At 42.4% G+C, this 22,434-nt stretch overlaps 1 protein-coding gene across 1 annotated transcript in view; it reads left to right on the top strand.

Annotated features, from left to right (window-relative positions):
• The window catches only part of kiaa1549lb (KIAA1549-like b), a 65,037-nt gene extending 43,464 nt beyond the window's left edge, over window positions 1-21,573 (top strand). The window contains exons 8-22 of the mRNA XM_084351668.1: window positions 1,592-1,651; window positions 2,422-2,573; window positions 3,909-4,080; window positions 4,606-4,769; window positions 5,906-5,941; window positions 7,521-7,711; window positions 11,526-11,656; window positions 12,548-12,672; window positions 13,906-14,135; window positions 15,099-15,231; window positions 17,693-18,067; window positions 18,153-18,247; window positions 18,605-18,753; window positions 18,840-18,991; window positions 20,774-21,573. Coding sequence (XP_084207794.1) covers window positions 1,592-1,651; window positions 2,422-2,573; window positions 3,909-4,080; window positions 4,606-4,769; window positions 5,906-5,941; window positions 7,521-7,711; window positions 11,526-11,656; window positions 12,548-12,672; window positions 13,906-14,135; window positions 15,099-15,231; window positions 17,693-18,067; window positions 18,153-18,247; window positions 18,605-18,753; window positions 18,840-18,991; window positions 20,774-21,037 — 2,429 coding nt within the window. The 3' untranslated portion in view covers window positions 21,038-21,573. The remainder of the gene's footprint in view (window positions 1-1,591; window positions 1,652-2,421; window positions 2,574-3,908; window positions 4,081-4,605; window positions 4,770-5,905; window positions 5,942-7,520; window positions 7,712-11,525; window positions 11,657-12,547; window positions 12,673-13,905; window positions 14,136-15,098; window positions 15,232-17,692; window positions 18,068-18,152; window positions 18,248-18,604; window positions 18,754-18,839; window positions 18,992-20,773) is intronic.
• The last annotated feature ends 861 nt before the right edge of the window (window positions 21,574-22,434 follow it).

Genomic DNA, 22,434 nt, shown 5'->3' with positions numbered 1-22,434 from the left:
CACCCAGTAAGACATGGTGTGTAAGAGAAAGAATGAGGGAGTGTGTGACAGTGATTTTTGCTCTGTTTGTTTTGTAGCCTCGCCATTAGTGATATTACACTGTTCGCAGGAGGTGTGAGCATATGCTGGCAGCGGCTGCCTCTTCGCTTCAAAGCCAATTATCGCAGTAAATAATTAACAGTGGGGGGATTCTCATACCACCTCGGGCTCTGCTCCGACAGAAAAGGCCCGGGATCTCACACCACTCCGAAGTGCCTGTTTGCACCACCGGGTACTCCGTCGTTCCTGCGGCGCTCGTGCAGGCTGGACGTCTGCGCTCAGCTGTTTAACTCCCCCCTCTGCTCCTCAACAGCCTCTCTCAGGTGGAATATGAGTGGAGTAGTTTTGCAAAACGTCAGGGATGTGAAATATGAATATTATTTTAACAATAGCTTTATGTAGGTGAGTCTTTTCCACTACTTGTAATGACTCATAAATGCTCTTTAGCTCGTGTCCCCCCCGGCTCTCATCACACAACCGCAGAGGCTGCTGTGAAAACCTCCTCGCCGATTAATATTCCACATGATTCGAACTTGGAGACAATGTTGGGCTGATTTTGCTGACAGCCCCGCAGCCCTATCCATTAACAAATGCCGCCGTTCCACTCACCTTCCTCCCCCGCGCCCACACCCCTCTCTCTCCTCTCTCCTGTCATGCCTGACTGTACATTTCTATACCCAGTCTGCTTTCACAGGCCAGCGATACGGCATTCCCCCCCGAACACTGCACCAGCCTCCAGCACAAGAGCTTAATCAGGCAGGAAATAGATGTAACAGAACACAGAGACAACCAGAGCTCAGGCAGCCGAAAGCTCTCCTTGTACTCCTGTGTTTGTCTGACATGCAGCGATAACAAGGCTTTAAACTCAGATTTCAACCACACGAAATGCGGCAAACTGTGAGCTGTTCCCCTGCTTCACCAGAAGTTTTTATACATTTGACGCGGGTTTACAAGAGCCGGTTCCTCTAATAATGTCTGGCTAGCGAGACCACCACTTGTTGCAATCATAACAGTTGCGGCAGTGAAAAAGAAAATGAAATGGATGATTGTGGCTCCTGAACGAAAGGGCTGCAGCTCTTTGTTCACACACAGGTTGAAATTTTAAAAAACGAATATGTGAATGAAACTGCGGTTTGAAAAGATTCTCATGTGATTTAACTTCAGTTTGCAGGCTTTGTTTTACCTTACATCTTCACCTTTTAAAAAGGGGCACTATGTCGTTTTGGAGAAGAAATTCCAACTCAGATTTTTAATATTTACAAACTGATTTTTTTCCATAACTGAATAAAGCTGTTCTCAGAGGAAAATAAGGCCCCCAGAACACTGTTTGAAGCTGGAAAGGTGGCAGGGTCCGCCAAATATACACAACGTAAAACAGTATGAAATTGTGTTGAATTTCTTTATCAAGTTTGTTTAGGCATAAACATTTTTTTAAAAATCAGTCAGTGAAGATATTTCTCTTTGGATTAAAATGCCTTCCCCAAAACTACGCATTGTACCTTTAATGCTGATGCCCACAGGAGGAAATGACAGTGTTTTTATGTCCTTGCAGCGATGGAGTACCACAATCTGAACACCTCCATTGCTACCAGAGACTTCTGGGTCATTACAGGTAAGAATCACTGTTCATGTATTTCTCATTAAGTCTTCATTGTCTTCAGGGTGAACTTGTGTTTATGTTTTGTTATGTGCTGATGTTCATAATCTAAACGGCCTCCTTTCACAGGAGCGATTAGATGCGTATGACTACTGGGTTGTGTGTTGTTTAATATTCCCCCTGTTGGCTTTATGAATGACTATATGCACCGCGCAGCATGATTGCATTTCAGCGTTCAAGGGCACCCACTCTGCTATACTTTATAATGGATGGGCCTCTCAGATGAGGCCGTGTAGCTCTTAACCCTGCACTTACTGCGATGAGAGGCCGAGTCAGTTCAAGGTCATTCCCTTGATAATGGGATTTACTCAAACTGAACAAGATGTACAACCAGGATTATTGCTTTTCAACTGTTGATAAAATGGAACAGATCAAAGCGGCATTAGGTGACGTTTCGACCACTAGGGGACAGAGAGACTCCAAAACAAGCTTCGAGGAAGCACGGCCCCGATTTATCATCAGCTTATCGAATTGTTATGGCGAATAACAACTTGTCAACTTGCATATCCGTCAGACGCAGAGCAACATGAGCTTCCAATTAGGCCTTAACAGCCTGGGAATCCTGCACAGGTCTTACTGAAATGTGTTTCTGTCTCACACACACACTCACACATATTTCTAATTATGCCTCCTCTTTCTTTATGCCATTCTCTTCCCTCGCCAGCAATTTATTTTCCGTCTTAACAACCATCTGGCCCTCCTCTTTCTTCCGTATACATTTGCAGTGATCCAGGACGTAGACAACGCCAGCCTGGAGGGACAGTACCAAAGCTTTGCCAGTCTAATGGAACAGCGGCTGGCGGAGCTGTTTGTGTTGGCAGGGCAGCAGGGCACTCGTTTCAGACGGGCCACTGCTGTAGACAGCTTCACTGTCCAGGTAAGAGACTGTTGGCACAGAGGCCCAGAGGGAGCGCGGCCACTTCAGACTTCCTTGGAAGAACAAACAGTCTGAGATGCTGGGTTAGAGAGCAAAGACACTAAATCAGTTTCAGTTCTGAAGTTTTGTTTGTTACTCAGAAGGCTAATGAAAGCATTAGTCCAACAGTTTTGTTGGCTTATATCTTCAAGTATGAATATTTCATGAGATCCTCACTTTAATACGCGCTTCTGCACACGCTCGCACGATCACTTGTGGTCAGCCCTTGTTAATTAGGGAGTTTCTCAGCTCATAATCTGCTAATTGCTTATCAAAACAAGCCAGAGGTTGAATGTTTTACAAAACACGTACAGTACTCTTTTCTGTGTGGTTTTCTTTCTCATTAGACTCCTCACCTGAATGTACTGTAAGGGTTTACTTTTTGTATTCCTAAGCTGCTTCATTTCACTCTAAACATTGATTGTAAGTATTTTAATAACACGACCCATTTAATGCAAAGTTTTCTCTGTGTATAAATTACATGGAGACAGAAGAACCGATTTCAAATGCATTACTTTTACATATCATACTTATAATATCGTATTATAATAGGGTTCTCAAACTTATGATTTAAAAGTCTGCATTTGCTTTTTATTCAATTATTGTTCAGGGGTACGGAACAATTGGACCAATTCCCCATAGCCACTGCCTTGCTCAAAAGTACTGACTGGAGAATCAACCTAGTGTGCATGTTTTGATTGAAGAAGCAGGAAAGCAATGAACAATGTAGGCTGATGTATTTCAACAAAGGAAAATAAGAAGAATATCAAAACTTTCACTCAACAGCCTTTGTGGCCATTCAAGTACAGATTTTGGATTTTATGAGGTGCACTTGAATGCATCATGAAGTCCCTGTCCGACGATGCATATCAAAAACTCCGATACAGACAGCATGGGAGAGAAGCTGTTGGCCCGTAAATGACACCAAAACATAGCAGAGATTCTCAGCATAGTATTTTTTTGCACGACTATTTCGGTACAACATTTACCTGCCAGCAGAGAGCCTTACAAGATTTACTCGCCATAAGGAAATATCCCCACATTTGGCACTTGGTGAACCAGTTTCTGACTCACACTTATTCTATCACCCTACTTGTAGAAATTGTGTTTTTATCCTGCACCTTTTTACAAGCTCTGTAGATATATTATTTAAAAAAGAAAGATTATATGACCTCAAAATTCAACATTTTAGGCATAATTATTTTTTTAATGAACCAGCCATTCAATAACACCTGATATTGAGTGTACTGTAGTTCAAGAAAACATGCGTCATCCCTTTGTTCTTCTTCCAATCAGATGGTGAGCATCCGTCGGGTGTCGGGTTCGAAGAACCCAGCAGAGATGACCTACTACGTCCAGCATAATGGCATTCCTCTATCGGGCACGTCAGCTGCCAAGGTGCTGAACACAGTGGACTCACAGACCATGGCGCTCACCCTGGGCTACTTTGTTCAACTGCAAGCAGAACGTAAGCACAGCATCCTTCCAGCATCTGACAAGCAGGCAGATAGACAGAAACACTGACAGACTAGACATGCAAACCAAAACACATGACTCATGCTGAGTTCAGAAAGAAGAGCTGGTGCTGGGGTGAGGGGAGTAGACAAAAAGGTTGAGAAAGCTCTTTGCTCTCTAATCTCTCTGAAACGCTCGCGGCAGGACATTGTTTGTTTAGGCTGCAGTACTGCTCAAGAGAGAGGGAGAAGCGGGGAGAGTGGGTGAGACCGAGAGGGTCAGGAGAAAGAGAGCGAGAGCATGCTGCATTCTCTTATAGATCGCTGCCTACAATAGCTGAATCAGGCACACTGTATATCAGGTGCTGTGTGTGTGTCACTTAGCGTGGGTGTGATGGATGCTTCAAGCAGGAAAAGTGGGCTGAGTTATACTTCCAATAAACCGATCAATTGACTTAATGTTATCATTTACTGTTTGGACGGGACTGGATGTCATGTAATGAAGTGATGATGGTGAAAAAGTGTTTTTCATTTTTCAGCTGTGGTCAAGAACCCTCCGAATAACCTTTGGATAATTGCTGCAGTATTGGCCCCCATCGCTGTGGTAACACTCATTATCATCATCATCACAGCCGTGCTGTGCAGGAAGAATAAAAATGACTTTAAAGCCGATGCCATCGGCAATCTCAATCCCCGAGCTAAGGTATGTCTTTTTTTCAGTGTGTCTTTCTGTCTGTGTCATAGCTGCAGCAATTTTGGATAATCATACCAGCTCTATTTTGATAATTGAGTCATTGTTTCAATCGTATAAAATGTGATAATTGCTGCTTTCCTTGGTTTTATGTCATTGTAATGTGAATGTTGACATTTTTGATTGTTGTTTGGACAAAAACAAGACATCACTTTGTGCTCTGGGAGATTACAATGTGCATTTGTCACTAGTTTGTTATTTTCCATACAAAAATGATGATTAATGAAGTGATTAATTGAGAAACCAATCAGCAGTTGAATCGATTGTGAAAAGAAATCACAGAGTAGGTGTTTTTAATGTACAGGCATATTATGCAGGATTTTTCGGGTTGCTGTTTGTAAACACATCATTCATAGTGGACCCCTTCTGGGAGTCCTGGAGCCTGGAGATAAGATAGCATTTTTGCACATCTGGTCTCAATTTTTTACTACTCTGAATGAGTTTTTGGTTAAATGCCTGAAATAAGGTCTGTGGCTACGACAAGCTTGAGATGTTTTTATGTTTTGTTCCACGACATAAAATACGTTAGTAAACAAAAAACAAAAAAACGTTAACCAGTCTTAAAACCAGCAGTTGCTAAGAAGTGGCTGAATGAAACTACAGAGGTTGTTTCTGTGTTCCTCTCTGCTCTCTCTGTGTGTCTGTAGCTCACACCACCCTCAGTCAAACAGTTCATACATCCATGAAAAACTGAGAGCAGAGGAGCGAAAAGGGGACAATTGCTATGTTGTTTATAAAGTCCTGACCTTATGCTCTTATTGGCTGGGGGCTCCACAGCTCGAAAGTTGACTTCCAGAAACACCTGGTACACAACAAAATACAGGCAGAGGTCAAGGTGTCCGCAGATAGGCACCACCACACACTTCTAGTGATAATTAAGAGTGATTATCTTAACTTTCAGAGTTTTGAGGGTGTACTATGTATGCAGACTGTGTAACACAATTTCCTGTTTTCTTGTGTTGTACCGTATTATCTGCATAATGCCGTCTGTATGACCTGTGTTAATGCATTTGAAAAATCCTCGTCAGTATAGAAACTTGAACAGCGCACACAAACACACCGTTTAAAGCATCTTCTCTTGTTTTCAGATGGCGTATCGGAGAGACGTGGGCTATTATCACCAGGTATCTGCCTTTCTGTATTTCCTCTCATTACCGATGTGTGTTTTCATCTTCGGGGCTCAACTGTGCCAACAGTGGGATTTGAATGGGATTCTGGGAAGACATCACCTATGATACATTTCAGTAAATCCCGCTGCGCTGATGAAAACGAAGGCTACAACAGCACTTTGGAGAAACAAACCTTAAACAATGAGATTTTCCCGGATGAAAGGCTGGTATTGCGTATTCTCCCCATAGCGGTCTCCAGATGGCAAATTTGAAAGATGAAGCTTTACGGAGAATGATTATTATGGAGATCGGTCCTTCGAGCAGAATGAGTGTGTGCGTGTGCCGACACTTGTTTGTTTTGTATTGAGAAGATTGAAAACTGTTTCCATCATTGTCGCATCAAGGATGTCACAACGTCCTAATCAAAGTCACCTTTCCACCTCCACGTCTGTTGTCTTTTCTGCTCAGTGGAGGTTCTCTTCACTCGTATGTCAGAGTAGATACATGAAAACTCATTGCGTAACATTCAGCACAACCCAATGCTTTACTTACGGAATTTCATAAGAGAGAAAGTAATAAAATCTTCTATATTAAGCAGGGAAATTCACTTCAGTGCTACTTTTCAGAGCAGTTATTATTACACAACATCAAAAGGTTCTGCAAAGGCTTAACATGTAAAAAAACACCAAACCTTAATTCCATCGGATATGAAATATTATTGGGTCGCTTTTCACAAACCTTCATATTCTAGGCAGGAAACATAGCCGGCTCTTTCTATTAAGTAATCAAGGAAAAATTATTAAAGAGCTCAAAGATGGAGCGACTCCTAAAAATGTAAATGAGGCTCATGCACCACCTCTTCTGTGTTACTTTCACTGTCTGCAACACTTTCATCACAGACTCTCGTTAGAGTTTCCTACAGTAGCACTTTTAGTTGGTGAGAAATCTGGGTCCAAAAAATCTGTATGTGCGTGTGCTATAAGAAAAGAGAGAATGCATGTTCTTCAGTCAGGGGAGTGTCACGTATTGATTTTGCGCCATAGCTTGGCTGCATTGAGGCAGTGATGTGTGTCTGACAATTTATGACACTGTGATGAGGCTAGTCCTAAATATTTCAGTGTGTGTGTGCGCATGTGTGTGTCTTCCTATCTTGACCGTCTCTATAAACATGTGCACATCCAGTGTTAGTAAAACACCACAAATCTTATTCCTCCTCCTCCTCAAATGTGTTCCAACGGTTAACTTCACTACTACATTTCTGAGAAAGTCTCATCTTGTCACCGCCTACTGCGAGTCATTTATTTGACAAGAATTTGGAAGAAGAAGATGAAAAAGGGCCTCGATTAAATCTGTGCTCATCTATTTCAAGGCACAGCAGTGCAGTAATCCCAGTTCTGCTCCTTAAATCCTCTGGACATCTCTTAAAAAGACACTTTTGGCCTATTTTGAGATGTCTGACTATGTGACACTTGTGGTTGACATGTATATCTCCTTTTTTTTCCCATTTCTTTATTATTCTTTATAGGTATTTGAAATCAATCTTACTCAAGCTGTCTTTTTGTTTTCTTCCATTTCCCCTCGCCATGTCCATCAGCCAGTCCAGGGTTTTGACTATGCCAAGCAGCACCTGGGCCAACAGGGAGGGGATGAGGAGACCCTGCCTGCCAGTCAGGATACTTTAGTGATGTCACTACAAATTCGGGACACGCCACTTTCACTAGAAAAAGCCCTGCAACAAGACGGAACTGCCAACAAGAAAAGCCTCACCAGTGACAAACACAAAAGGTATTTACACATATTCAACCCCTCATTTAACTATAAGAATACAGTGCTCCTTTATTTCTCTGCCTGTGTTGTGATAAAATAAGATCTTGATATTGTTTAGATGATGTCAGCCTTAGAATAAAGTTTTATTATAAGTAACAGGATGTCAGCGTAGAGAGGATGTGATTTGTTTTATTTTGAAGGTAACACTGTGCATGATTACAGGTTATGATACTTATGATATCACATTAAATTTAAAGACAACTCTCTGGTAAACAGTACCAGGTACAGTCCACAAGTTTATTAGAACTTGTGTGTTAATTACATACTTCACTTTGGATAAGTGCAAGTTATGGTGTTACTGGCTACTAAAGCCTGATAATACTCTAGATAATGTGTATGATTAGGATCAAAGAGCTGTGTCAGCTTCCATGGCACGCTGTAGACTGTACATCCTATGAATATTGATACAAGGCAGGTTTTTTTCTCTTTATAACTGGCCCACACAGCATCAGCAATCATCCACTTGCGATTTAAAAAAGCACTTGACCCTTGCATAAAACAGCTCGGAACAAACCACATTGTATTACATTTGAGCAATGCCCTAAAACATCTCTGTGAAAACAATGAGAGGAGAGAAATAGACGATGAACAGGATCGTGGTTCATATTTGCTCATCACTGCCTTGTTTTACAGTTTGGTCAGAGTTTTTTCAGCCTTCGTTTCCACGGTACAGAAACAATGTGGCGGCCACTTCCTGTTCGCAGTCTTTCTCTATGGCAGCTGGACACTATATGAAGGCATTTGAGGCGAAAGCAATAGGCAGTTTCTAACAGAATCTTTGGTCTGACTCGGCTCAACTTTTTTCTGACTCAGCTGATATGTTAGCATGTTAGAAATAAACATGTTGCGTTATCAGTCAGATAATAATCAGCTGAATCATCTTGGTTCATCCAGAGATATTTGGATGTAGCGTTAATCCTCATATGAGATTGAAGACAACTATCCTCCCAAAGGGTGGTACATTTGCCAACAGTATGTGTGCTATCTCAAGAATTGCACCACTGCTACGTCGGAAAGCTCCTGAGTCACACACAGAGAGGCAGGATGATAACATAAAGCTCCCTCCGGACTTGTTGTTTGTCCTCGTTCCACCCCGATGCTGAGTGATAGCCGGTCATTAACAGAGTTCTCTGTATGGGCAGGTGAAATTGACCGTTTTCCTCAACTGACATTCAGTAATGCTGTTTCGGAAATTAATTGCCATATTAAATCATGCTAAATTATTTAATCGAGGGACGCAAAAGGGTGTAATTTTTCAAAGCCTTGCAGGATAATGAGATCAAATGAAATGTATGTGACAGGATGGGGAATCTATGGACTGGAGGTCGTGCTGTAATGATTTTTGGAGACTCCTGAGGCAGGGAGGTTTTTAATTTCTTATTTATCAAACTATTTATCTTAAAGGCAAGTTTTATGGTGTAATCATTCATCAGCGTTTATCTGATTTTCAACCACCTATAATATGCTATTATCCCAGGACACAACAACCTTGTTCTTTAAAGGAGACCTATTAAGCTTTTTAGTTTTTTTCCTTTCCTTCAGTGTTTTGTCGGTGTTACGTTGTACGTCACTGATGTCACATTTCACGTCATGAATGCACCAGAAACAGTTGTAACAGAAGAGAAAACAACAACAGACCCATTGTAAAAGAAGCGTCTGTAAAACGGTGGATAAAGTCTTTTGAGCGTCACAACCCTCTGCGAATCACTCGTTTCACTACCATAAGTTGGAATGAAACAGGAATGAACGAGGCTCCACCTCCAACACAACCACACTGTGTCCAGTAAAAAAACGTCCTTGAATAGACCGCATCCCTAATTCCTTCCTTATTTACGCGCCACCACCAGATGTTGATAATGCATAATCAGTTTGCTCGGCGGAATTCAGCGTGTTCACCCGGGTCTTATGTTTAGATCAAAGCCGAGCTGTCAGATGACAGTATGACAAAACTGATGTGTTTTTTGAGTGTTATAGCATGTAAACCTGTTCTAGCAGTAACCCAAAATAAAATTATGAACCTGAAAATGAGCACAATGAGTCTCCTTTAATGTCTCTCACCTATTTCATAACGAATGCACAGACGGTAACATCAGACAGGAAAACCAAGGCATTAGATTATCTGTCACATAAAATGTATCAGACTAAATTAGCTTGAGCCTGGCTTGCTTTTATTATTTCATTATCAGATGAAAATCTGGAAACCTTCCACTGATAAAGCATGAAGCCCAACAGATGCGTGTCAAATCAACAAGTGAGCGATGCTGAGCGTTTGAACAGTTATATGAACTACGTGCATTTATAGCCTCAGTTTTACTAAGAAACTGATTGTGGTGGATGGATTGGGTAATTTTGGCATTGCTAGAACTGTCACCATGTTTTTCTACTTTAATAATATAGTTCAGTATTAGTCATACAGCACGTTTATCTTAGAATATGGAGAAAACATTACAGTACAGTTAGTGGAAAGCAGCTGTCCTGCAGGTGCAACGTGATTTGAGCACTCTACTTGATGCCAAGACCATTGACAGATGAGTGAATGTGTGATCATTCGATCAAGTGTCGGCTCACGATTGACAGCTGACGTTTGAGTGAAGGTGAAACCTGTCATTCACCTGTTGTGCAGCCTGTTTGAAACGAAGTTTGTCCCAAAATGCCTGTTGAGCCCTGTCAGACAAAGAAAAACTTGTGGGATGATGCCGTGCGGTTGTATTTTTAGAAGTTATTCTTTAATTTCAAAAAGATTTAGATCGTCTAACTTATGAACTCATGGTTAAGAGGCTGATATGCATGTTAACATACAAACAAAGATAAAAACACGCTGTGCAATTACCTCTAATTTGCTTCTTCCTCTCTGAAATAATCCCTCTATTTCTACCAAGGTCACAAAACTGTTAGCCTCTGAGCACCACCACAGGACCAAACATACGACCCTCGCGAATAGCCAGTGTAAACGTATTCTATACGCCTCAATTAATTAGTACACATTACACGTCTTTGTTGAGCCTGTGACTGTTGCGCGGGGCGGCTCTCTGCAGCACTGCCTCGACGACAGCAGGGCGGGCAGCCACTGTTCCTCTGTCTCTAGCTTGCCGTTATCATTTTTACCAGACAATTAGGGGATAGACCACGGTGCTTTGATGTCACTGTCAGCCTCGTGGTCCTCCGTGCCGCCGCTTGATCAGCTCTAATTCCAACTACAGTACAGTGTTTGAAGCGAGTGGAACAAGAATTGGATAAAGCAATTGTTTGTCCAATTAACGGAGGAACCGGTCTTGCTTGACTCTGGACAGCTTGAACACTGGTTTTATAACATACACGACACACACTTAAGAATACTTCCACGATGCTTATGTGGTAGAGACTAATGGACATAAAAATACAGAAGTTTATTAATGAAAGCGCGCAGATAAATGTACAAAACACACACACACAGTCGCTATTATGACAGTAACGTCTGAAACTTAACCAGCTGCAGCTTTTGAGACAATTTGCAGATTTTTCTGTCATTTGCTACCATTTCTCTGACTATTCTGAAAACAGGCAGTGAGCAGTGATACTTTTCATAATGAACACATCTTCCTATTATATATATATATATACATATATATATATATAAAAATACAATAATAATATGTTATGTTTACTGGACTCGAGCTTGAGGGATGGGGAGTGATGGAGGTGAGGTTGTTAAAGACGGGGATGACATAACCTGGCTGTGAGCCCAGCTTCCGGAGAGCTCACCGCCTTTTCCTGTTGCTATGGTTACTTGCAGCAAGTTGCCGAGTGAGGACGGTTCCGTCATCAGCAACGAATCAGAGAAGCCGAATTCCGGCAGGGGCTTGACGGTGCTGAAAGTCACAGCGCAGCAGAAACTGACAAAGGAGGAGATGCGGAAGAGGGACGGTGAGAGCCACACTCTGATGCAAATACAAATAATTTATTCTGCGGCTCCTTCGCAGGCAAGGTCGCAGGCGTGTGACAAATGCCAAAAAAAAAAATCTTTTCCCAGTCTCTCCTGCGTGAAACACTTTACCAGTCTCTTGTTTCTCATGCACACAGGTTACCTAAATGCACCGCCACTGCAGTTTTTTTTTTTTCACGTTCAGAAAGGTAGCTACTCAGCAGTAAGACGAGATGGACCCGATGAATATGCATGAGACAGACGCTCTGCTGACATGATACAGTATGTCAGACTAGTTGATGGTGTGACAGAGTGACGGAAACACACGCATGCACGCATTCACGAACGCAGAAGGACCGCATGAGGTCAGCAGATCTGTTTGAGTAAACGACGTTGAAGTATTTGCTGTTCTATTCTCGTCCAGCGAGGCTAAATGTTCCACATGTGGTGGGCGTGAGATCAATTAATCAAATTCAGATGCTCCGCTTGCAAATTGGATCGAGCTCGCTAGATTATGATTTTCTTAATGGTTGGTTTGAATAATTCATCAGCTGAGTTAAGGGAAACTAGAATTCAATCCAGTTTGTCTGATGTCAGATAAGGAATGAAAGTGCAAAGTCAGTTTCTTTCATCTATCACAAAGATGCACTGGCACAACCTTTTGAAGCCAACGCTATCTTTGTGATCTATTGTCTCCGTCCAACACTTAATTTGTTACCAGTCGACTGATGTTTGACATAATCCCACAGTGTCAGCCATAGAGAGACAAGGTGATGAGGGAGAGAGACAGAGAGACGGAGGGAGTGTGACAGTTTGCTCTCCTTTGACTGACAATGTAATGATTAGAGGTATTTGTAGTCTCTTTGTGAGTGAACTCCCTCTTTGTTCTTCAGATCCATATGACACCTCCTCTGGCTCCCTGCAGCTCATCTCCATAAAGCCCGTGGTGGCTCAGCCCAACTACTCCCACCCTGCATCCTCTGACCGCAGCCAGGACTCAGCCATCGTCAACGGAGAGGTGATGCACATGCACATGCACACATCCGTTCACGGAGATACTTAGACTTACATGCATACATAAACAAATGAAGCATGGATGAAGAAATGTATCCTATTTTCTCAGTGCTCTGCTGGGAAAAAGGTCATATAATTCTGTGCACCAATCACAGTTCAGCAACATTTGAATCAAGGTGTGGACAGGTGTGTTCCAATGAAGCAGAAACTCTTAATAAAGCTGAATATTTAAGGTTTCATGGGAGTACTTAGACACATTCCTGATGAAAAAGATGATCACGTGATACCAACGGCATTATACTATTGGCTCACAAACCTTGTTAGAAGCTGGAACCAACTGTCAGAATTTTTACACAGACACAAACAAAACAATCATTTTGGACCCATCTCGAAATATCTACTGAATTTAACAAGCTAACCGGCTAGCCCCAGGCTGTAAGCATAATAAATGAACACAATAAACTCACAAAGTGTGAAGAAATGAAACACTGTTACTTCTATTTTCCTCACTAAACAGAAAAATATAACCACACACAGTCTGACTTCAAGTTTCTCTCATATACCGAGCCAAGACGAGCATATTTGCCCTGTTAACACAGTGTAAAACACTGCATTCAAACACATATATGAAATACATTTCAGTCTTGGTTTGTCTTTCACCTCTGTTGGGTCAAAAAATATCCACAGACCAGTAGGCCACTGGTTCCACGGCTAACTGAGCCATGAGCTAATTAGCTAATGCTAGCTAGCTACAGCCAAGGATAGCTATGCTGGATAGGGAGGATATGCTGCCCCCTATGTTTTTGGAGCTACCTTCGAATTTTACAAATAACACCTTTAAAACTTGAAAGTGGGTGTTAGTGTTATTCCCCAAAAGTATATAATCTTCTCAGTAAACTGACTTTAATAACTAGATCAAAGTACTGGAAACAATTGGTTTAATAACGATGTATCACACCTTTTCATTCTGTATTTTTTATTATTTTTTGATCTCATCTGTGTTTCTGAAGCAATATAACCAACATGAAAGATAATAAATATGTTCAGTATCTTTCTGCCTGTGATTGTTGCATAATAGTTTCATTTTCAGAGCTTCTTATTGCCATGAACCCGCTGATCTTTTATCCACACGGGTCTTTCAAGACAAAACAGCCTTACCACACACAGCAAGAACAACCTTGTTCCCGTTTCCGTTTTCATCCCCCCCCATGTCTCTCGTGCTCTTTCCTCTCTGTAGGTGAACTTGGCTCTGAAGCAGAAGTCTGACATCGAGCACTACAGGAACAAGCTGAGGCTGAAGGCTAAGAGGAAGGGCTATTATGATTTCCCCTCCACCGACGGCAGCAGCAGCGGCCGGGCCCTGGCGCAGAGGCAGCGGCACGGCCATGAGAGGGCAGCCGGTGAGCATGGCAGACCTCTGGAGCCTGATGATGAGCGAGGTTCCACTTATGTCAAGTCTCACAGGAGGTGAGGGGAGAGCGAGAAAGCAAGTGGAACCTGGGTTTGGCTGAGTGTAAACAGAAAAAGAAAATCCATGCTGACTTCAGGGTGTGAGGATACGATTTGAGCGGTCGCGCAGCATTGCATATGGGCTGATTGGGCTTCTAACCATGGTCAGTTATCCACCCCTGATGACCTCTGCCTTGCCTAATTAGCTTATGGATAAGTAAAACTGTCTCCTCTAATGTTGTTATTATCCTGTCTTAGTAGGCAGTGAGAGGGCCTGTCTGATTAGTTTGATCCAAGTCCTGAGCTTCCATAATGAAGATAAGAGGATTGGCAAGGTGTCGGACGATCCACTACGCTGGTTCTGTCCTGCTTCTGCTTAAGGATGCATATAAAGATGGACAGAATCTTTGGTTATTACATGGGGGAACAGCCTTTCCCGAAAGAGATCAACATTACATCACCCGAACTGCCTTCAGAGCGGAAAGCAACATTTGAATTTTGGCTCGTGTGTTGACTTAGCAAAAGGATGAACGGACCTGCTATTTTTATATCCCACCGCTGTGAGCCAGATAAGGATTTCAGCAGCTGTTTACTGTCGAAACTAGCGTGCGGCTGATCACTTACGGCGACAACATTCTGATATGCATCTTGTCCTTTGTCATTGAGTGTACATTAATGTTTTGTTTTGTCATAGTTGTTTTATCAGGGTTGCATTTTAATGTGCAGCGCCTAATCCTCATACCCGATTCAGCTCTTTTACTTGATGTCCTCATGAGATATCCTAACATACTGCATCTATTTGGTCTGTAACACAACTTAATGTAGCTTTTAAATGGGTGCATTCCCCCACTGTGTTCTCCACCCACCTCTCACTGCAGGCAACCATAGCTGAAAGTAAGAAAGCTGAATTGAACAGAATCCAATTAATAACAACTCCCAGGTCTGATTTGTGCTGAATCCGCTCTGTCCTCTAATTGGCAGGCACTCCCAGGTAGGGCAGACGGCCTATCGCAGCAGACAGAGTCTGAGCAGTCCCAGTCCTGGAGGAACAGAGATGGATCTGCTTGTTATGAGGGAGAGACCCAGAAGAGGCATCCGCAACAGCGGCTATGATGTAAGTCACATGTCATCACCCACTGACCCCTGCCTCCCAGCAAGATGCAGTTAAACTACTTTAACAAACTGTGAGAGAAACACTGTGTTGGTACTTTTTATATTAGATATATAGATGATTTGGAGTATACATGTAGAACGCTGTTATGACCAACATCTCATATCCATAGTGCATTTTCTGTAAATCCAATAAATGACTACATCATATAAAGTGATTGAATGCAAAGGCCTATTTCTTGCTACATTTTGAATTATATACTCGACAAATAAAAAGATTCTTACTCACACATGATTATTTTTCTCCTTTTATTTAGAACCTTTGTGCAAATTTTCAATTACCCGCTCTTTTATGTACATGCTCCTCGTATTTTCGTGGCCAGTCAGTTATTTTCCTATTTGGGACGATCTCGTTCTGTGTCACGTTAACTTTCCTCCATGTTTGTTTGTGCCACCTTCATGCAAATGTCCCGTCTGCATCACTGCTGTGCAGACAAACACAAAGCAGTGTACAAATGATGAAAAGTATTGCAGGGAAGAAAGTGATTTGACACAGTGATACATAAACAAAAGAGCGTAATATTTAGTCACACGATATATTACCACATCGCACTGCCCAAAGCAAAGGTGGCCTTAAATCGAGAATCCCATATACATGTTCAACTTATTACATATATTGAAGGATTAGTTAACCCAAGAAATTGAATTCTGTCATTATCTACTCGCCCTCATGCCGATGGAAAGTCAGGTGAAATATGATAGTCCGTCAATTGGGGATCTGCACAGCAAAACAGCGCTGCAGCTTTCTCCTAAACAACTGAAGTAGATGGGGATTTGTTTTAAAACGTGAAAATACAAAATAAAATGGCAGTGTAATCCAAGTCTGGAAATCAGACGTATTGTACTCGGGTGCGGTTTCAAGCGTACCGCAACAGGCTGAAAGAAGAGAAGTGGCTCATTCATAATTAAGAGTAAAGATTTATAAGGTCCCGTCGTTTTGATATGTAATGCATCGGAGGATGGCTGGTTTATGCCTCCACTCTTTTATTGTTCCATTAGGGCTCAGTGTATGGCTCCGGCTGTCATGAACACTACTATGTGAGCTCCTGAGAGTAATGGAGCAGACCATTTCTGAAAAGTGTGTTCATTCTGAGCGTTCCTTTTGTAAAAAATATATTAGCCGGGATAGAAATGTTTCACTGAACTGTGACTGACCTGCCAGCCATTTTGACCAGTCACAGCAGGAGAAAGCACAGGTGTAACTGGTTGTGGTTGGTGTTGATATGCAGGCTCACTGCCATGTCTTAATGGGACACACAGATGGAAAGTAAATGATGTTATACAAACCTGCTTTTCTTAATATTGCAAGACAGATGTCTGCTGTGAAACTATCACAGGTTCAACATCTCAAACTTCAGAATTATATTCCAAAAGACTCTTGACAAACTCTACAAATTGAGATTTTCCAGACAAACAGTAGTTCCTTGATTCTGACCTACCTCGGTTTGTTCTTGCTGTGGCTGCACTCTGTGTCTCCGACTGTTCAGCTCTCTTAGAAATATGGCACAGTAGCCAGTACAAGCTACATGGCCCTTTTTCCTGGCCCTGTTGATTACAATGGGACTAGTGTGGCTGCAGGCTCCATCACTGCAGATGCGAGTCTCGGCCGTTCCTTGTTGCAGGGGGGGCTGATTTATGAGGTGCACTACGCTAGGTCTCCTGTGGCTACCCTCTGTTCGCACAGGAAGTAGGGCAGCCTCGGCTCATATTCATTTATCACTGGATTTAAAGACTGGATAGATGGAAGCAGTGGCCGGGAGATGGAGAAAGAATAGAGGGTATGAAAAGATGGAGGGATGCGATAAAAGGAGATGGAAAAGATGGAGTGGGGTTGCAGGATGTTGGTATAATGTGGGTAAGAAAAAGAGGGAAGGCGCAGGTTAGCTCGGCTGCTGAACATACTGTGACCAGGCGGCAACACTGCTGACTTTAAACAGCCTCTGCGCGCTCAGTCAGGCTCTCAGTGGGTTGTTGACAAGGTGCTGACAGGAGATATTATAGAAGTTGAAATTTTCCAGCTTTCTCACTTTCAGAAGCGGTTGCATTTACCACTATTTGCTCTAGGTGTAAATCAGAACATGTGTCCCAGGTTGCTGCTGCTACAGATTCACAAACACAAGCCATAGACCATATTCACACGGCGCCCTTTGACATATCTTTGACATCACACTCAGGGTGGGACGCTCAAATGTCATACTGCTTTGTTCCAGGTTGCAAGTCCTATGAATTTATGGAATCTGAGTCAGCCTCAGTTGGGGTTGCTGAGCGGTCAATCTATATAATGACATTGTTGTAAATGTTACTCAACATTCATGTTTTTGTATTAATGTGAATGTCCAGGATAGATTCCAGGATATGTAATCGTTATTAACGATAATTTGTAACTTGTAAATGTGTTTCTATAGACTGAGCCTGAGTTGATTGAAGAGACGAACGTCGACCGTCTCATGGGGCCGCGGGGATACATGTACGGCCGGGGCTTGAAAGGCCACTCAGAGACGTCCACCCTGAGCTCACAGCCGTCCATTGATGAAGTGCGACAGCAGATGCACCTGCTGCTGGAGGAGGCATTCAGCCTGGCGTCAGGGGGTCAGTCCACATCCGGAAGGCACTCCCATCACCACCACCCACCTCCTGACCACTACAGCCACGCGCCGCCTCCCCTCCCCTACGCAGACGTGGTGACCAGCGCCCCGGGTACGATGAGCTGCGGACGGGGAGGCCTGCAGTGGGTACCGTCTTACGGCTCAGAAGTGTATCAGTGCAGTCTGCCCAAACCGGTAAGAGGGATGAGATTATTTTCCCTCTCTTAAGAACTGTGTTAGAGTTTATGTAACCTTAAATGCCTTTCACTATCTGTTTAAGGCCTTTCACTTCACCCAGCTCCCTGAGATGGCTGTGGGCTCTCCTCCCCCTTTACCGCCTCGCACTGGACCTCCTCCTGGGACCTCCTTAAGACGGTAAGGCTGAATAGGTCTCACACACTCACACACTCTCACACACACACACACACACACACACACACACACACACACACACACACACACAGTGTATATCGCATCCCAAAGACCATCAGATATTCCACATTTATTCACATTCAAATTCATATTCAGGGACGAGATATTCACTAGGTAATGTGCTGTGGCCAGGGTGATTTTAGGCCTTGTATAAATTTGAATATTGAACTAGTGCATTGGGAGCTGGCGAGAATGTTAATGAGATTCTCACTTTTACCATATGGCGTGTGTCTGCCATCTAGTGGTACTGGCTGAGTATTTCAGGAACGCTTCTGTTTATTCCTCTCCAATCTCTGTTAGTTCCACTTCTGACTTGGGGCCTAAGGGAAGGAGCTCAGAGACATCTGTCACTGAAATGCAGAGTCAACACGACAACAACCCATATGGGCCGACTACTAGAGCAGCACTTCCATCTATCACTGCAGAGCAGCCTGTGTCCAACTACTCAGGTAATCATATGAGAGGATGACATTGCAAAAGAAATCCATAATGTGCTTTGTTCAGTGAATGTCAGTCTCTCTTTTCTCCCGTGTAGGAAACCCAATAACAGCTGTCTACGCCATCCCAGCCACCAGGACTGGTTACTCAGAATACTTTGTCTCCACACCACCCACCTCCTACCACAGTCCCTCCTGGATGTCTTATCCACCTGAACCTGAGGATGTGCCGCCACAGTGGGCAGACTCTGTAAGGAGGCCCGTTTTGCTTGCTCAGAAAAGTCCTTAATCCCACTAAAAAAATGACTAAAAAATGAATGAAAGATATACAATTTATAGTGATGGATTAAACTGATCAGATGTCTTAATTGAACTAGGACAGTCCCAGTATTTATGCGCTTGTCCCATTGCCTCAACAGCTCATTGTCCTAATAATTAGACCTCAGAGAGTGGTTGTTTCTTGCAGACTTCAGGCTCTATCCAGACCATACGTAGGTTAGAAAAGTGCTCTAAACAGAAAAGAAGCTCTTTGTTTCTGTCTCTTGTTTGTGTAATAGTTGCAATTTTAGACTCAATCACTGAGTATTATTATTTTAGACTTGCTGAGACAAAGGCTTGTATTCTGACATCATACATACACGCTGTACATAATAATATAATCATGATAAAGTTTATTTGTGTAGCTAGCTAACCCCTTCCCTCTCACTGAAGTTACATAGTGTAGAAACAAGTGATACCCCAAGGAGTGGCTGAAACAGAGACACCGTTCACCCTATTACAAGACACTGTAGCATCAAAATGATTTTGAAGCGGTTATTTTAAGGCTTTAAGCGTGACCTGGAAACAGACTGCAGCTTCCTGCCACAGGCTCTCGCACTAGACAGCAGTTCTCTTCGAGGCTATGAGAGTAATACGTCCTTAAAATCAATCCCAAATCAAATGGGTAGACTGCGTTAGGTCATTAAAATCAGAGCAATGTGTTCTTGTTTGGAGTCTCGCTGCTGCATTTTACGTAATTTGGAGTCTTTTCATTATTTTCTGATTTCTAAATGTTAAAAGTACATTACAATAGTCCCACTGTGAGAAAACAAAAGTTCAAATGATAGTTCGAGTGTGATTAAAACTAAAGCATTGATTGTATTCTGGCAATATTTATGATTATTTATACAGAACATTATGCTAATTGAAGACTAGCAATAAAATCTATATTAAAACATTGTCTACTGCAGACCATCTCACTTTTGTACCATCATTGATTCCAAAAGTCTTTTTCTGCTCACGCTCTTATCTACCCTCAAAAAGGACACTAGACAATACTCTTTAAGCATCCTCCGACCCTCTTCTCTGTTTTTCATTCAAACAAAACAGTTTCCATTCGTCCTGTCAGATGTGTTATAACCCATGTGACCCCCTCCCCCCCGTCCTTCCCTTCCCCTGCACAGGACTCTCCTTGTCTGTATGGAATGCTCTGTTGTTTTTCCCTTGTCTGTTTGCCTGTTTCAACCAGATGCCTTCATGCAGTGTCTTTTTGCAGAACCAGTGTCATTTAGAAACCATTTGCTGATCTGAATTTATGGCTGGCGTTGAGTGGACACAGCAAAATACCGGGGTAGTTGAGCAAATTTTTTTTGGATTCACTTTTTTGGTCATTTCTTGTGGTGTTAATCTGAAACCTCTGAAGATTTTGTAGCAGCATTCAAAAGTAGTCCATTCTGGAGTTCAAACACTGTTTGAACCAAAAATCCATTTCAGTATCATGTACTCCTACAGTAGATCTCCACCCTCATACATTCCCTCTTATTTTGGATTATTTATAATGATTTTCTCAGATACAGTTGTGTATTTTTTTCCCCTTTTCACCCATTTAATTTTTTCTAAAAAAGTGGTGCAAGAGAAAATGTTCACTCAGCCAAATAAAAACATATTGCACATATAGTATCCTTCTGATTATCTAATTGGCAGCCATTATTTTTGTGGGTAGCAACAATATGACTTTACGATTGACTGATTTCATGTCTACCCTGTTTTCCAGTTGCCCCTGCCTGGGTATGTCGAGGCTTTTCCTCATCCTCGCTACCCACAGGGGAGCCCCACCAGGCTGCCTCTGCAGTATAACCCGGCACTGGAGCAGCCGCCCACTGCCCCTAGCACAGCATCCCAGCAAAGTCTGCCCCAGGTGGTGAAGGACATGGACAGCATGCCCCTGAGCAGCCTCTCCACCTCTGCACTCGTGCAGGCCATCCGGCAGGAGGTGGCCAAGCTGGCGAAGAAGCAGAACGACGTGTTTGAGTTCTAGTTTTCATTCTGCTCCCCTGTGTGCAGGAGATTGTTAACTGTGGATTGGTCTTCAACTGAGGCACACAAAGGCAGTGCTCCTTCAGACTGATTTTTGATGTTTGTACTGTAAAACGGACCGATCTTCTTTACCCACTGATAGATTTCTTTTCACACGCCATTGGTGGTTTGCAGCTCCTGACTTAAAAGGAACACAAACGTTTTTTTGTTTTGTTTTTTAAGAAAAATATCCCATCCTCTATTGATGATGTCCCAAGTAAGTACATGCATCTCTTCTTTGTAGATATGTCAATAGGATCGCTAAATATGGACTATGTAATTTTTTCCACGATTAGACATTTTGTTGTGAATCAGCATCAATTGAGAAGAGAGAAAAAGTAGCATCATTGTCTGTACTGAGAGGACCAAATGCTTCCTGTCAGATGGTTCAGTATAAACCACAGTGTATATGAGCATGTACAGTATTAGGACATCATGTATCTTATCTCCGTTTAGAGACCATTAGCTTCAACAAAACGAGCTACATCAACATCAGGTAATTCAAGCGTCCACACCATATCAACGTACCGTATCTCTTTTAAAAAAGTTCAAGTTTAACACTTGACTGTCCTTGGCTTGCAAATAATTCTTAGAGACTAAAATTGTAGTTCCTATTAATTGAATTAATCTAAAAAGGAGCAATTTGAAAGACATGGCCAGCATTTTTGTGTAAAACCTGTCCTGCCTATACCACTTTGTACAGGCAAGACACGACAGTCCAATAGCCCCATAGTGTCAGCTGAATGCCAGCTGTTAGTATAATAAATGAACAAACTAAACTTACAAAATGTCAAGAAATGAAATCCTCTTACTTCTATTTTCCTCGCTAAAAATAAAAAATAAAACCAACACAAGCTGAAATCTTTTTCAGAGCTAAAACGAGCACTTCATTCAAACCCGACATACTACATGAAACTCATCAACACGGTCTTAGTTTGTCTTTTCACCTCTGGTTTGGTCGAAATAAATCCTCGATTCTCAGAGAACGATGTGAAAATATTCTGTCTTGTTGTGTCTTGTCGACCCAGAGTCCTAGTGTTGGTCAGAGCAGCTGTAAATCACCTCCATACTGTATCCCCTGTTGACCTCTGTCAGTCTCGAAAGCTGTTCACTTTCATGTCAGGCTGCCAAATCCAGTTGAGCTGGGATCCGAGGTCCTGGTCCAGACAACCTCTATGACAACTGGCTAATAGCTAATGGTAGCAGGCTACACCTAAGGATAGCTAGCAGAGAGTCATCTCTATGTCACCCATGTTTTTTGAGATGCCTTCGAATTCTGGCCATATTCAACAAATTACACCTTTAAGCTGCATCTGTTATGATGCAACATATTGGTGGACATGTTTGCCTTGATGTACC

Source organism: Pagrus pagrus (genome assembly GCF_965226575.1).
Source record: "Pagrus pagrus genome assembly, chromosome: 1".
Lineage (NCBI taxonomy): Eukaryota > Metazoa > Chordata > Actinopteri > Spariformes > Sparidae > Pagrus > Pagrus pagrus.
Note: the sequence above shows the minus strand (reverse complement) of the source record. Positions and strands in the feature narration are given on the sequence as shown.